The sequence below is a fragment of the Monopterus albus genome, unplaced genomic scaffold, assembly GCF_001952655.1.
Source record: "Monopterus albus unplaced genomic scaffold, M_albus_1.0 scaffold160.1, whole genome shotgun sequence".
NCBI classification, from domain to species: domain Eukaryota; kingdom Metazoa; phylum Chordata; class Actinopteri; order Synbranchiformes; family Synbranchidae; genus Monopterus; species Monopterus albus.
Window position 1 is genome coordinate 909,201 of NW_018128040.1, and position 15,799 is coordinate 924,999.

Consider the following 15,799-nt stretch of genomic DNA (forward strand, 5'->3'; position numbering starts at 1 on the left):
TTTAAACTTGTATATACTACTTTGGATGGGGGGCTTCACTGCGTTTCACGGCGGAATAAACTGATAAAATATAAGCACGTAAATGTTAACCAAAAATCTAATTTAATTGTGAGTTATAAGAGGGGAACTCGCCAGCTTCTTTCTACGGTCTTTGCCAGACATCTGTCAACTCTCTGACAGTGTGTAATTGTAATTACTGTGATTCGTAAGCTAACATCAGGCGTAACCGTTTCTATGGGCCGTAATATTAACACAAACAAAAATATACACAAACAGGCACCGTTATTCCTTTAGATGTGATGTATATCAAACACAAACGTGATTGGGCCAGTGGCGCAATGGATAACGCGTCTGACTACGGATCAGAAGATTCTAGGTTCGACTCCTGGCTGGCTCGAAATTTTCTTCCTCCATTAATTATACGGACCGGTATTGCCCAATTTTTTGGTTTGCTATTCACCTGAACGTACTGCTGTTTACTGTGTTATGTTATTGCTTTTAATAACAAGTTTTAGCCTCAAACCACGTGGCTGTGGACAGTTAGTCTGTCTACCAGCAATGACATTCCAGCAAATTCCACCACAGAAGAATGCTGTTACCAAATTTAAGGAAATAATTCCATCATTATTTCTGCAGTGATTTAATTCACTCCCAAACAAGTCGATAATCTTGTCCATAGTGCTGCAGCCTCCCTGCGTATGACATTTGATACTGCTGACCCTCCGAAAAAGAAGGTATTGAAACAGAGGAGGCGAACCGCATGGTACAGCTATCAGCTCTGCTCCCTAAAGCAGGCATCAATATAATAAAAATATAATAATTCATTTACATATAACCATCTACCAGGATTAGTTTTATTTTTGATACCTCAAGTAGTTTGAATGCAAGACTTTTACAGTGACATAATCTTATCTTTATTTAAGCGTAGTATCCTTGGCCTATTGACACTTTATGAAAACCGGTATGGAAGCTAATTTACTGGTTGTGAGAGAAAACACATCCTTTTCAGACTTGTAATCTTGCTGTATGTCAAGCATAGGTCTTCTCACTAAACCGGCAGCTGAAACCCTGAATATGACGACGTTTTACGCTCTTTGCGTGCAGCAATGTGACGTAGGGGAAAATGTTTCTGCCGATGCTCGCAAGGACAGGAGGAGATCAACCTGACTGCAGCTGGTAGATATGGTGTAGTGATGTAATGTTGCCCATTTGGTGACTACAGATGGCTGTTTGTGCCAGACTCTGCGGAGTGGGTCAGTCCCGGAGGTGCCGAAGGCGACAGCGGAATAACCAGCAGGATCAGGGTAGCGATTCCGAGATGGACGAGGAAGAAGAGGAGCGGATCGTGGGCCAGAAGCAAGGCGACGTCCCCGGCGGAGGCCCGGAAAGCGGCGTCGCCACTGCAGGGCCGAGTGACGCTTGTGAATATGGCCGCGGTCATGTCAACAGAGGAGGCTTTCTGGATCGCACAAGCTCGGGACCTCCACATCCGCAGTCATTAACGGAATTACCACCGGAGCTATTAGTGGAAATATTCTCCTTGCTTCCCGGAACAGCACTACCAGCTGTTGCCCTTATCTGCAAGAAATTCAGACAAATCCTCAATACGGAAACCATCTGGAGAAGGCGGTGCGTGGAAGGTAAATATAGCCATTACTGGACATAGAGACAGTTCAGCGGTTTACGGCTAAAGGAAGCATCGAGTCACACATGCATGTCAGATTAGGGGGCGGCTGTGGCTCAGGAGGTAGAGTGGGTCGTTTCCTAACCGGAGGATTAGCGGTTCGATTCCCGGCTTGTCTAGTCAACATGTCGAGGTGTCGTTGAGCAAGACACTGAACCCGGTGTGTGAGTGCTTGGGAGTGCGAATGGCTGAATAGTGTGAAAGCGCTTTGAGTGTGCTGTAAAAGCATAGGAAGTCGCTATACAAGTAGACCATTTACCATTTGTTATAACACCCCTGCTCTCGACAGGTTATTTGTTAGGGTCGATCCTCCCCGTTCACATAAAAGCTATCGGTCCGTACGGGAACATCACAGAAATTAACCCAGTCGCTGCGTACTTAGGCACCGGTGTAAAAAAAAAAAAGAGCGCAAGGCTTTTCAGTTTTATTAGGCCCATGTCAGCCATTCTGTGGAGCTGATAAAAGCCAGGGCTGGAACCATCTTTTTAGGAGCCTGAAGCATTATTTTGATGACTACCCCCACCACCACGCCCCTACCACCTCATGTTGACTGCACTATAGCAGCTTTGAACACATTTATTTTAGTGTAAAATATAAATGTACACTTCCTGATTTCCTTCCCGTTCATGCTTTTAAATGTGTCAGGCAGTGCGGTTGAAACAATTAATCCGTTAGGTAATATGTGGAAAAATATATTTTTACTACTCTAGTGATTTTTGATAGTGATGGACAATAATACAGTATGTGATTGTATACTATATCATGATAGACAGTGCTGACATTATTCAGGTAAATGAAATGAGACACTGTTAATAGATAAAAAAAGATCTAACATTACCACAAAGCACCATGATATAAATGGTATTATACAATCTCAGATAGTGAACCATTTTATTTTACCTCTCAATATATTTATATTGTATTGCCAAGCCCTAGTTAAGGTAATTTGTCAAATAAAACTACAAAACATTCCAGCTTATTGTTGTACCCGGTACTTTTTACCATACTGACTAGTCGAGACAGTCCAAGTAACTACTAAACAGTGCTGATTTATTCAAAGGATCACAGGTAAAATTAACATTACACACTCAGGCATCTTGCACCTCCAACCTGCTCGCAGGCAGATGTAAGATGAAAGACCCTGAACCCACCAGGCCTATACATTATATCTCTTCGGTTGGGCTAGCCCCATACTACACAGAAACGTCAACTGAGACGTCTCTCTTACCAGCTCTGCAGCTGGTCATAGCAGTAGTCAAAACATGAAGCAAATCAATGTGTGAATGTGTGTGTCTGTTGGTTAAGTGGTGTGTAACTAAAAACATTCTCACAGACCTCTAGTAACATGTCGTGACTTAAACATAAGAACATATTATGGCTAAGGCTACAGTTATACACGTCGTAATAATAATATTAAACACCCTGTCTGCTGACAGTCATCAACTCTTCTCTCTAGTTATCCTTGACCAGATGTACCCTGTAGAAACTCATAAGCATGACTAAGCATTTAACAGTCTAACTAGACATCCTATCTCCACTAAACATTTCTAATACATAAAGCATCTATCTGACTAAAAAGACCTAACATTATAATAGTAGAGAGCTAAGCAATGTTGGGCTTTGAAAGGTTACACATCAGCTAGTTACACACCGCTCTTATGTGTGGTGTAGTACAGCAGTCAAATGCAATCAAATCAGTGAATGAAATGAAAGAAATTATCCTTTTTTTTTTTAAACCTTTAAAACATTTTGAAGACAACCTCTTATTTTCAGTGGTGCTAAGGTAGAAGAACACAGAGTAAAGACAGATTTCAGAAAAAAAGCAACAGAGTTAAAGAGGCTAATAAATTATTAAGGCGCACTCAGTAGGAAGGGAATAAGTAATAGCAGTAAATAGGTACTACTACTACTACTACTACTACTACTACTACTACCACTGCTACTACCAGTCAGACTGTACAACCATCAAAATCAAAATAGGTTTGTGATATCTTGGTGTAATGAAATCATCCATTTTTTAAAATCTCAAGTGCTACTCACAATATCTGTTCAGTACAGTTTAGAAAACATTATCTAAATAAGAACTAATCTTGTGTGAAAACATGAGCAGATCATTTCCAAGAGACTTTACATTTTTGGGGAATATGTGATGGCCACTAGGTTCTAAGCAGCAGCTTAATGTGTTTATGCCTCAGGCCGGCTACATGTTTAAATCTTGCTAATCACTGTGGATCTGTTGTGATTGGGTAATGGAAATGGAATAGTCCAAATGACATTACCCTTTTAACACACAGTGTGTAACATAGGGATCACATTATGAATTAGATAAATATGGAGATTATTCATTACAGTGTTTTAAAAATCTGACTGACCGTGTAACCATTTCCATCACCACTAACACTGATACCGATAGCTGGAATTTGATGTTAATCCATCTCCTTATGTGTTGTATCTCTGCAGAGTTTGGTATGAACGAGGATCTAAGGAAGATGGAAGCGGGCGGAGTATCTAGCCGGGATCTCTATGTTAAACGTGAGTTTGACTGCCTGTTAAACAGCTCTTATGTCACTCATCAATTGGACCAACAAAGTATATGGTTTATTCCTACTCCACTGTGCCATTCAGTGTTTGCACCCTCATATTTTTGTGTGAATGTGGGGTAGGTGTCCACACAAATCTTTGCAACATTCCTGGTAAATGCTTTTCTGATATAAATGTGGTTTCTTTTTCCCACTTAAATTTTGGCTGTCAATGGTACATCTATTTAAAATGTGTTTTTAAATGTATTCTCCCCATCTGTTCCTTATTTGTTAATGATGATGCGGAGATATAAAGCTTATTTTGAAATACCAGCTGCTGCACAACATACCAGACAATGCGGTGGCACCTGTTGGCTCTTTGAATAGATTATTTTGGCACATTGCTGCATTCGCTGGAGCGCAGCGTTGGACTGAGCCCTCCTTGGTGTGTGGGAGTTCTACACATACCTGTGTTGTGCCTGTCCAGGTGTCAACCCACGGGTGAAATCTGGGCGCTTTATGAAGCTCCTCCCGGACTACGAGCACATGGACTATAGAGACGTGTACACACACTGTATGTACATGGGATTCAGCGTGGATGGCTGCAGCATGAGGGGTTGTGTGTGTGTGTGTGTGTGTGTGTGTGGGGTGATGGTGGGGGGGACACTCAGTGATTTAGTGTGTAATCAAACTAAGAGTTACAGCAATTGTTATGCATACTGTGTGACCGGTAAATGTTTGCTTCCATGTTAAGTGTGAAATTGGAGGCTGGATAATTCAGTGTGCCGTGTCTGTTGTTTAGAAACTTGGCTGACAGGAATGCGATCAGTTTACACTTTGTTCATTTTGGATTTACACACCATAGACCCCACCCTGGCAGACATTAAACAAAGAGTTGTGGATTTTAACATCTCTTGTGTTTCTAACCATGCACAGTGTAGCTCGTAGTAAAGCATGGGGCTAGCACTGCAGAAACTTACTGGTATGGTGTGATGTTGTGCTTATATGTTGCAGTGCTTCATCCATACAGATATATCTTGGGTTTATGGCAGCCTGACATTGGCCCTTATGGTGGATTGCTCAACGTTGTGGTAAGTTGTGTTTCTCAACATTTGCATTAAGATGAGGAACAATGACTTCAAATTTACAGTTTGTTTTACAAAGAAACAAACTCAGATGCTCCTAATCTGTGATGCAGCAATATTAACAAAAATGTATGCAGTCAAGTTATTGAAAGTATTTTTTGTTCAGGTGGATGGGCTATTCATCATTGGTTGGATGTATCTTCCACCTCATGACCCCCGTGTGGAGGATCCTATGAGGAGACGACCACTCTTCCGTATCCACATGTGGGAGAGCAAAAAGGCCACTGTGGAGTGTATGTACGGCCACAAAGGTCCCCACAAAGGAGACATACAGGTGAGGGTGCACACAACACAAAAGCTCCTTTGTGCATCAAAGAACTGAGCAATGAAAAAAAAATGTAAGGGTATTTGTTGACACAGATTCTACTTTAATTTGAGATCAAATCAACATTTATTTATATAGCCCTTTAAAATGTCTTCTTGACCAAAGTACTTTACATAATTACAATAAAAATCTAGAGCTTGTAAAAGTAGGCCATCCTCTAATATGTGTCATATTCTGTTATTTTTAGACTGTGAAGATGGATGAATTTTCAACAAAATGTAACCAGACTGATCACCACCGCATGCCAGGAGGCAGGCAGGAGGTCAGTCAAGTCAGAGATCTGTTCCTATCTGAAAGCTGCTGAATACTGGTTGTATTTATTCACTTCCCCTTGCTTGATTATGTTTTTACAGCCCATTTACTTTGATAATGTGGTCATTTGAAGATTGTTATTAGCATTCTATAATTTGCATGTGTGTGTTTGTAGGAGTTCAGGACATGGTTGGAAGAAGAATGGGGCCGGACGCTGGAGGAAATCTTCCATGAACACATGCAGGAACTGATCCTGATGAAGTTCATTTATACTAGTCAATATGAGTACGAGTCTCTTCCTTACATCACACTTTCTCTCTTTGAGTTAAACAATAATGACAAGAATAGCTTGTGAATTAATATACAGTGACAAGAAAAAGTATGTGAACCTTTTAGAATTTCATGGTTTTCTGCATTAATTTGTCATAAAATGTGATCTTCATCTAAGTCAAGAGTACTGACAAATGCAGTATAATGTGCCTAAAATAATAACAAAAAAATTCTGATCTTTCATGTCTTTATTGAAGACACTCATTCAACTTTCAAAATGGTAGTGGAAAAAGTAAGTGAACCCCTGGAATTAATAACTGGTTGACCTCCCCTTGGCAGCAATAACCTCAACCAGGTGGTTCCGGTAGCTGTGGATCAGACCTGCACATCATTCAGGAGGAATTTTAGCCCATTCTTCCTGACAGAACTGCTTTAGCTCCGCCATAGTCTTTGGATGTCTCCCGTGTATGGCTCTCTTCAAGTCATTCCATAGCATCTCTATTGGGTTGATGTCTGGGCTCTGACTTGGCCACTCCAAAAGGTGGATTTTGTTTTTCTGAAGCCATTCTGTTGTGGACTTGCTCCGGTGTTTTGGGTCATTGTCCTGTTGCATCACCCACCTTCTACAGAGTTTCAGCTGATGTACAGACATTCTCACATTATCCTGAAGAATGTTTTGATACACTTGGTGTTATCCAGCTCCAATGATGCCTTCAAATCTTTGGCTGTCACTCGAGGTTGTTTCTTTACCTCATAGATGAGTCTTCATTGTGCTCTTGGGCTCATTTTGACTGGGTGCCCACTTCTTGGTAGAATAGCCACTGTCCCAAAGTGTCTCCATTTGTAGATTGTTTGTCTAACTGTAGACTGGTGAATTTTTAAAGTCTTTGAAATCACTTTAGAACACTTTCCAGCTATATGTAAATCAACAATTCTTGATCGTATATCTTCTGAAAGCTCTTTTTGGCGAGGCATGGCTCACATAAGCATAATCTTCTTGTGTGGAGCAAACTCAAAAGGTTTAAGTGGCTTTTATCAGTCAAAGTAGCTCTAGTCCACACCTCCAAACTCATTTTCTTAACAAGACTCCAGGTATGCTAACACCTGACTCCAATTAGCTTTTTTGAGGTCATTAACTCAAGGGTTCACATACTTTTTCCACTAGCACCATGAGGTTTTTATGGTTGTTCTCAATAAAGACATGAAAGATCAGAATTTTTTTGTGTTGTTATATTAGGCACATTACATTTGTCAGTACTCTTGACTTAGATGAAGATCAGATCACATTTTATGACAAATTAATGCAGAAAACCATGAAATTCCAAAAGGTTCACATACTTTTTGTTGCCACTGTATAGCCCATCCATGTAGCTCTGACGGTCTTGGTGGAGGCTCAGGTAAAGCTGTAGTTTCAGTATGTTTTCTTTTGACAGTAACTGCTTGACATACCGGAGGATCTACCTGCCTCCTGCTATGCCCTCGGACCTGTTGCAGCCAGGCCTCTTCAAAGGCACTTATGGCAGTCATGGTTTGGAGATTGTCATGCTCAGTTTCCACGGGACTTCTGCAAGAGCCACCAAGCTCACAGTAAGTTAATGAATATTCATTATCAGAAGCTTTGCCCCTTGTGGCAGCATTTTCTAACTATGCATATCGGCTCTGCAGTATAACATAGGTGGATTACAAAGACTGCTTTGCTATGAATCATTCAATAACCTGTAAATGTCATTCAAGTCATCCTCATCTTTCCCAACTATTCAGTCAAAACTACTGACTCATCCCTCAAGCGTTTAACAGGTGCTCTGATTTACCAAGTGCCTTTGAATGGAACATTCTCACATTTATACCTAACGGATGCAACAGTAACCCACCATATTCATCTGCTAGTTGTGCAGACTGTAATTTGGCTCTTTCCTCCAGGGAGACCCTAACGTTCCTGCAGGGCAGCTCACTTTGGATATTGACCTGAGCCAGCCTGTAGTCCTCCCAGACTTGGAGCATCAGCACAACATAGAGGAGCTGTCACGGTTGGTTCTGGGGGTACATGAGGAAGTGCAGAGAGAAGTGGAACAACAGGCCAAGGGCCCTTCTGCTCCAGTCATCGGTGCAGCAGAGGGGGCCTGTGGTGGTGCCAGCGGAGCAGAAGGGATCGCAGAAGACCAGCCTGGTCCCGGCAGCAGCACCACTCCTCCTGAAGCCCAACCCTTTGTCCTGCCCCTGGGGGTTATGGCTCGCAATGAGGTGTACCCTCGCACCTGCAGGAAATGGTAAGACCTAAGAACACGGTGCACAGGTGGATTGATTGTAGGTGTCTTTGCCCCAGAAACAGTGGTGTCAGACACAGTCCAGAGTTGTTACACATTCCTTCATTGTCTAAAGTAATGTCCTGAACCTTAGATTCATAGCATTAGAGCCAAGAATATTAAATTTATCAGCCTTTGGCTTCCACAGTTAATTAAACCGGGTATGGTGCAAAATGGATTCATCCACATTAATCCATGAGGAGGTTGCTATAAAGCTTTATAGAAAATATTTGCTAAATACTACAAATTATTTAAGTAAAATGTTGTGATTGCTGTTTGTTAGAACATGGTCCACAGCCCATTGATATGAATATCAATAAATTGATGTTCATCTATTTCAGCTTCTATGGGACAGGCCTGATAGCTGGACATGGCTTTACCAGCCCAGAGCGCACCCCAGGGCTCTTTGTGCTGTTTGACGAGGACCATTTTGGTTTCATCTGGCTGGAGTTGAAGTCTTTCAGTCTGTACAGTCGGCTGACGGACCATCTAGCCCACGCTCACGCCCCAAACATGGAGCGATTTGAGGCCATGCTGCACAACATGCAGTCCTGGACATCCTGATGCACCAAGCTTTAAGTCCTCACCCACTCTACAATGCATAACACCAACCACTGCACACAAATCACCTCTGCTGATAATGTGATTATCATGTTACTTCATGACCTTAAGTCTCCAGGTTCTATCTATACTTGTTTTGGTTTTACTGTCTAATTAAGCTACTGCTATCACCCTGACCAAGCAGATTCATGCTTTTGTATCATCACCTTAATCCTCCAGTGCAGCATGATAACAGGTCACAGTTTTTATTTATTTATTTATTTGTTCCCTGAAGGAGATACGGAATGATATACGTGCCTCTGATTCTAAAACCACGTCTGTACTTGGTTGTGCTTGAAGAAGATAAAGGTGTCCAGTGTATTCTACTATATAGTATTATACTGATTTCAATGCCCATCATATTGAATTGCATGCTGCATTTCATTTAGAACTACTCATGTTAGTCATAACCACTGCCTGAACATATTGTACTCTCATGAAGCAGCATGCCTTGCTTTTTATGTTTTGTTTTGTTTTGTTTTTTGTTTTTTGCTTTAGAGACATCAGAAATTTAAAAAGACAGCATCTCAGGTGTTTTCCTCTTTGCCACAAGTCTGTGAAAACCAGGACAAAAGTATTTATGTGTATAACACATGTGTGAAGTTAGAGACATTTTATTAATTTGTCCAATAAAAATACCAAGTGAGTTTTACAAGCGAGTTATTTTTTAACCATTGACAAATAAGGACTTGCTGTCTTTTCAAACATTGTAGCCAGTTATGGGCAAACCTTTGCCCTTTGAGCTCATGGTCCTACATTAAACATCCTTTTTATGTCATCACACCTACATTAACTACATTAATGTATGATGGATAGATGTATGGTATTTGCAATAGAATAACAAACTATACATAAGCTGGATTTAATCAAAGTATCACAATTATACAGTTTATGTGCTTATAAAATTATAGTCTGAAATGAAAACTTGTCTTACCTTCGAAATGTGTTGCATTTCTTGTTTGTTTAAATGGCCGACACAACATTTGCCTGGCTTCATACCGACAAAGCTGTTGCCTCCAGTTTTCCCATTTAATTCAAACCCGAGACCAGGCTAGTTGAACATCGTACAAGCTAACAGCTCAAAGTACCAAGTAAGTGTCTGTATGTCTAATTCCGGCCTGATGGTGATGCCCAGTAGCTTTCTTACTCCAAGTGCACTTTTCTGGGTAGTATAGTGAATCAGTCAAAACCACTGGCCAGCACTTTATCAGACTGCAGCTTTACTAACATTAGCAAAAGAAATGTCTGCTAAAGCATCATTTGGGTTGTCACATCTTATTAATTTCCTCTTACTGCTAGAATATTGGGTTTATACATTCTCCTATGTGTATGCCCTCATTACCCAGCAATTTGAATGATTTGCCTTTGAAAAGTCTTGCTTTATACTATTTTCAATGCCATATGCCTGATTTTGTGAAAAACTAAGTGTGACCTATTGAACTGCTCACATCGGACTTCAGGGAGCTTTTCAGTTTAAGCGCTCTTCTCAGTAATAAAAAATAAACTGAAAAGAACGTCTTGTCACTTTTTATTTTTTCTGTAGTTTGCATGTGTTTCACAATAATGATGTACTTTCACTGCTGTTTTGCTCATTGTCATATGTGAATTTTGATTATTATGTAATAAAATTGATGGTAGATAATCCACAACTCAATATTAACCAAGCCATTTTATATGTGACACGTAATACAGCAGACGAACGAACTGCTGCTGACAGCAGAAACAGTTTAAGTAAAAACATTTTTCTCTGATTTGTTTATGGTTAATGATGACATCAGTAAGAAACACGGAAAGAATGGAGGAAGGAGAGGCGACTGTTCTACAGCTCACTGTGCTCCATCTTCTCTGTAAGTTGCTGGACTTTCTCTGGGAGGGTCTGAGTCAGGAAGACAAACCGGTCCTTCTTCAGATGCTGAGCAGTTACCTGCTTCTTTAAACCAATTGCCAGGTATTCCTCTTCTGCTCCATACTTTGGCCAGTGGACAAGGCCGTCGCCGTTAGGAGACCTACACAAACACATGTTTGTCTCATCTCCATGTACTGTACATGACCTTTTGTACAAAGAGGGGTCATTCCTACCCTGTGCGAGCAAAGTTTCCCCAGTAGCTCATCATCATTTTGCTCAGCTGTTCCTCATCTTCAGGGCATGAATCTGGAATGATGAAAATCTCATAAAACTCTTTGCACTCCAGGACACCCAAAGACAAGGCAGACATCTGGTGGTCTATCGAAACACTGATTTTATCTTGCACTCACCAGCTAATTTGACATGGGTAGTTGTGAAGCAAAATCCTAAAACTGTAAAGATTTCATCTCCATGGTCAGTCCCAACAAAGCTTGGCCTTTTTACCTGAAGGAATTTGGGAGGATGCTGGTACTCATACAGGTATACAGGTGCCCCGGCATCTAGTGGCAGACAAATGGGTGTGATATGTCTTGTTTATGTGTCAGAAAATATTAATCATACACAAAAGCATTTACCTCTGTGGGAATTAGCAGTCTTAATGGCTGGAATGTTAAATAACACATCTCCAAGCAGCTCAGTGATTCCTTCTCTGTTTTTTACACGATCATCACCGATTCCAAGATATTCCTCAATCAACAATTCTCTGAAGATTGTGTATTTGGGCTTGAGAAAATGAGTGACACATCTGTCAGACAAGCTTGAGCGTGAGAAAGAACAGCAATACTGTAATGACAGGGAGTGTTGGTCTTACATCAGACATCCAGGCTGACAGCATGTGTAAAACCTCCTCCCGATTCAATCCTTCTGTCCAGTTTTGAGGAGCAAAAAACTAAGGAAGACACAGCTGCAATTAACTTTTTAGACATAACTTTCATAGACTCATGTAAAAAAATCAGTAACCTATTCAGTTGCACAAATTTCAGTGCAGCATTCACACTTACCGCAGTAAGTATCCAGCCCCCTTCATCATTATTAACACCAGTCATAAATGGCAAAGTGAGAAGTTCATGTTTATGAAACAGCTCGTCCACAGGTTTTGTCAGGAAGTGTCCATCAATGACTAATGGAAACATTGATTTGTCATCCTTGAGGGAATAAAATGTATAAAACAAAAGGTTGAAAAAAAAGCAAATATGTCACAGAAATCTTGCAGAAGACATTAGAGGCTCAACTAATCCCACCAAGTCAGCCGGTATCAGCTTTACACGCAGGGTCTCACCTTTCCAATAGTCACAATACTTCCACTATCCAGGTTTCTCATGCAATTAGTGAACATCTCTGTGCTTTCAAGGCCACAGCCAGATGCATTTGCTACCACCTGAAGACAGATATGAGGGATCCATGTCAACAATTTAGAAAAATAAAGATTTTGTGTTGTGATATTCTCAGCACTGTGAACTGAAAAACATTTAAACACAAAATAAGTACAATAATAATTAACCTGCATCAGTGGTAGAAGCTCCTTTGAAAATAGTATATCCATTGCAGCAGTGCCACTCTCAGCAATGGCATGATGAAAGAGTCCATCAGACAACGGTGACAGAAGCTGTTGATTCAAGCAACAGAAAATAGTCAAGGTTCTGTGGACAGTAGTGACTTTGCAGTGATATAACAGTGTAATAGTTGCTGATCCTTACCAGGAGAGACACACTCACTCCACCAGCAGACTCCCCAAATATGGTAACTAAATCTGGGTCTCCCCCAAAGTTATGAATGTGCTGCTGGATCCACCTCAGAGCTTCTACCTGGTCCAGCATTCCAAAGTTGCCTGACATGTGCTCATCTCCAGTACTGGATAGAACATACAGTCATATTCTACCAGGCTCCATTTACACCAGCTGGTAAAGGTGACCCAACTGAGTTTTTCACATGTACTGATCAGAAAGATTTAAAGTAGAACATGGTCATAGTATAGTCATTCAAACTGTGTTTAGCAAGTCATTTTACCTGAGAAAGCCCAGCAGCCCCAGCCGGTACTGTATTAAAACAACAACCACCTCCTGGTAAGCAGCCAGGGCGGAGCCATCATACATTGAAGCTGATCCCATAGTAAACCCTCCACCGTGGATCCACACCATGACCTGGTAAGGTCAAGACAGACCAATTTTCCACAAAGCATAAAGGACATTTTTACTTTAGTATAACTGAGCTCACCTCACTACTTTAACCTGACTAAATCCTGAAACTGAACTGGGTATTTCTGAATAAATAAACATCTTTTATATTTCCATTATAGATTCTTTAAAAGCAATCAAACCATCTTGTCCAGGAACAAAGTCCAAGCCTTTCCTGTGCTGAACCTTAGTAACTGAGCAGCATCACCTCAAACCTGCAGCAAAGGGGTCTTACTGGGAGCTTGGCATCATGAGCTCTGCTTGTAGGAGTGTAAATGTTGAGATAAAGACAGTCTTCTGAAATGTCTGGAATATGTGCCAACGTCATACCGAGGGTATCAATCAGATCCAAAAATTGCTCTCTATCTTGCACGCACCTGAAAACGAGAACATATTATTAACAAGTACTGGACATGATTCCTTTAATGTGGTAAGGTGCGTAACAACTGGAGCCCAAGGATGTCTTACATGGGTGGCTGCTGAGTGGCGTCTTTCACTCCTTCCCATCCCTCTACAGGTTGAGGTGCAGCAAATCTCAGAGCAGGCCCTACAGGAGGCTTGGCAAATGGGACACCCAGGTAGGCATGGACCCCAGCCTCCTTCCCCTTTACACTCACATACGTCCCTCTCAGACTGCCAAGCTTTGTGTGGACTTCAGTTGCTGTCAAGACATGAGAACATAGAATCACGATTTAAGTTCCCAAGTCATGCATTCACGTTCCCAGGGAAAACTAATGTGTATAGCTAAGCATCTAAGTATAAAATACAAAATATGTGATTCCTCCAAATATGCAGCATCTGGTTATGTTACTACAAAATAATTAGGATCAGAACATATCAGAACATCATTAACATATTAAAACTATAAATACATATATATATATATATGGGGATCGAACAGCCAACCATTCACTCAGGAAATGATCCACTTTATCGACTGACCCACAGCTGCACTACAAGTAGCCTGGTTTGTGTGTGTGCCCTTTTGGTGGACCAATCTAAACACTCATTTACCTATTCAAACTGCCTTTGCTGATCCTGTTGCACAACTACAGCCCGATTCAACTTTGTTCCACTCAGGGCAGTTGTGCAATGCAAACAATGTCTGTAATATATTGTGAGTCTATTAACACTGTATTTCCGACTAAAATGGCACTGGGTATCTGAAATAAACTGCTTGCCCCAGTGACTCTACCGCAAAGCTGTGTTTTAACATCTAATCTCTCCAAGTCTGCCGAGTAAAATATTACTACTTTAAGAGAACGAAGCAACGCTCCGTTCTGATAACTGTATAACACACTGAAGAAGGTATTTCCTCAACCAAAACTCTGAGTCTGATTTTGGATATAACCTAATGTAACTGTGACCTTTGCACACAATGGATCGTCAGTAAAGGAACGAAGCAACTTCGATTAAGACGGAGTAAACAACGGATTCAGAGGTACAGTCGATGTATTGTGAAAAGAAATGAGCTTTCCTCTGCTTACCATGTAGGTCTGCAGCTACACAGAGAAATAAAACAGACGCCAGCTGCGGGAATAAGGCTGGCTTTGCACAGAACTTCATGTTGTTTGTTTCTGTGGTTGGCGACACTCCGGGTTGTGCAAAGCCAATATTTCACCTCCTCTGAAGCTTTCCCTTTATAACTTAGACGTAGCACTGCACTCCATATTAGTCTACCTGCAAGATAGGCAGCGCCCCGCCCCCCCTTACGAAACAAAAATATATTTCCACATATATTGTGTCAATATATTATTTAGTGTTTCTAAAATATATTGCAAAATATGCTGAATAATATAATGCATTAATATATTACAATATATTGAATAAGTGTATGTAGCTTTTCAAATATTGAAAAATATGTGAAAATGTATTTATACATCTTGATGTATGTAATTTTATATTCAACAATACACTTCACAATATATGGAAATTTCTGAGTAACAAATTATGGTGTACTGGGAATATATATATTTACATTTATATTAGAACATGTAGGCAATATATGTACACAACTGAAGAAATATATATTGCATGTAAAAATATACTATATTATGTAAAAAGGTACACACTCATGGGTAAGCAATCAAGAAAACTTTATTGATACAAACCTATTTTCCATCTAAGTGACTAAAATACAGCACTTCAAAACCATCTTGTCAAACTAATTACTTATTTGGCCTTCAGCCACTTGTTCAACTACTGGAGAGATTTTGAACTTTCTAAATTTTAAACAGGCTAATCACTCATTTAAACAAGATCCAGAACAAGGGAAGAAAACATGATAGGGGTCCAAATATCCAGTCTGTTATCTTATTTAACAGTCCATCTTCTTTTTGGCTTTACTTGGTGCCTTAACTCACAGATTCTTGTGTTGATCGATTTTCTTAGATCTGATACCGTGGTACCTGGATGGTGGTTTACAACAGCATCTGTGGAACAGAACAATAACAAATAATTTGGAATAAGACAGGAGGAATTATAGCAATATCCATAATACCTACATTAAATCATGAGCTGGCTTAGTGAATAATAGGTAATTACAAATAGTGGAAGAACAGGGGCCTTAGGGTGTCCTCTACTAGGACAGGTTATAAGGTCAGCACATTTGGCATGGTTCC

The 15,799-nt window shown here is 40.5% G+C and overlaps 2 protein-coding genes and 1 non-coding gene across 4 annotated transcripts; 2 read left to right on the forward strand and 1 right to left on the reverse strand.

Moving 5' to 3' along the window:
* The first annotated feature begins 324 nt into the window (after positions 1-324).
* Positions 325-397, forward strand: trnar-acg (transfer RNA arginine (anticodon ACG)). Its single transcript has one exon. It is a non-coding gene; the product is annotated as a tRNA-Arg (tRNA).
* A 669-nt stretch (positions 398-1,066) lies between these two features.
* fbxo31 (F-box protein 31) lies at positions 1,067-10,555 on the forward strand. Of its 2 annotated transcripts, XM_020615218.1 has the most exons (10): positions 1,067-1,640; positions 4,145-4,216; positions 4,691-4,777; positions 5,218-5,294; positions 5,455-5,622; positions 5,861-5,935; positions 6,101-6,210; positions 7,629-7,782; positions 8,116-8,462; positions 8,840-10,555. In XM_020615218.1, the coding sequence occupies exons 1-10, from the start codon at positions 1,223-1,225 to the stop codon at positions 9,060-9,062; spliced, it is 1,731 nt and encodes a 576-aa protein (XP_020470874.1). In that variant the 5' UTR covers positions 1,067-1,222; the 3' UTR covers positions 9,063-10,555. The 2 variants fall into 2 exon arrangements, with proteins under 2 accessions (XP_020470874.1, XP_020470875.1); XM_020615219.1 differs by lacking the exon at positions 4,691-4,777 and having other exon boundaries at positions 1,071-1,640; positions 8,840-10,553.
* A 62-nt stretch (positions 10,556-10,617) lies between these two features.
* LOC109968738 (liver carboxylesterase 2-like) lies at positions 10,618-14,857 on the reverse strand. Its single transcript, XM_020615220.1, has 13 exons — positions 14,666-14,857; positions 13,647-13,839; positions 13,414-13,555; positions 13,012-13,145; positions 12,702-12,855; positions 12,506-12,610; positions 12,284-12,382; positions 12,006-12,149; positions 11,816-11,893; positions 11,580-11,727; positions 11,355-11,504; positions 11,178-11,250; positions 10,618-11,104 (listed from the first exon to the last, which is right to left on the reverse strand). The coding sequence occupies exons 1-13, from the start codon at positions 14,742-14,744 to the stop codon at positions 10,918-10,920; spliced, it is 1,686 nt and encodes a 561-aa protein (XP_020470876.1). The 5' UTR covers positions 14,745-14,857; the 3' UTR covers positions 10,618-10,917.
* Between the last annotated feature and the right edge of the window lie 942 nt (positions 14,858-15,799).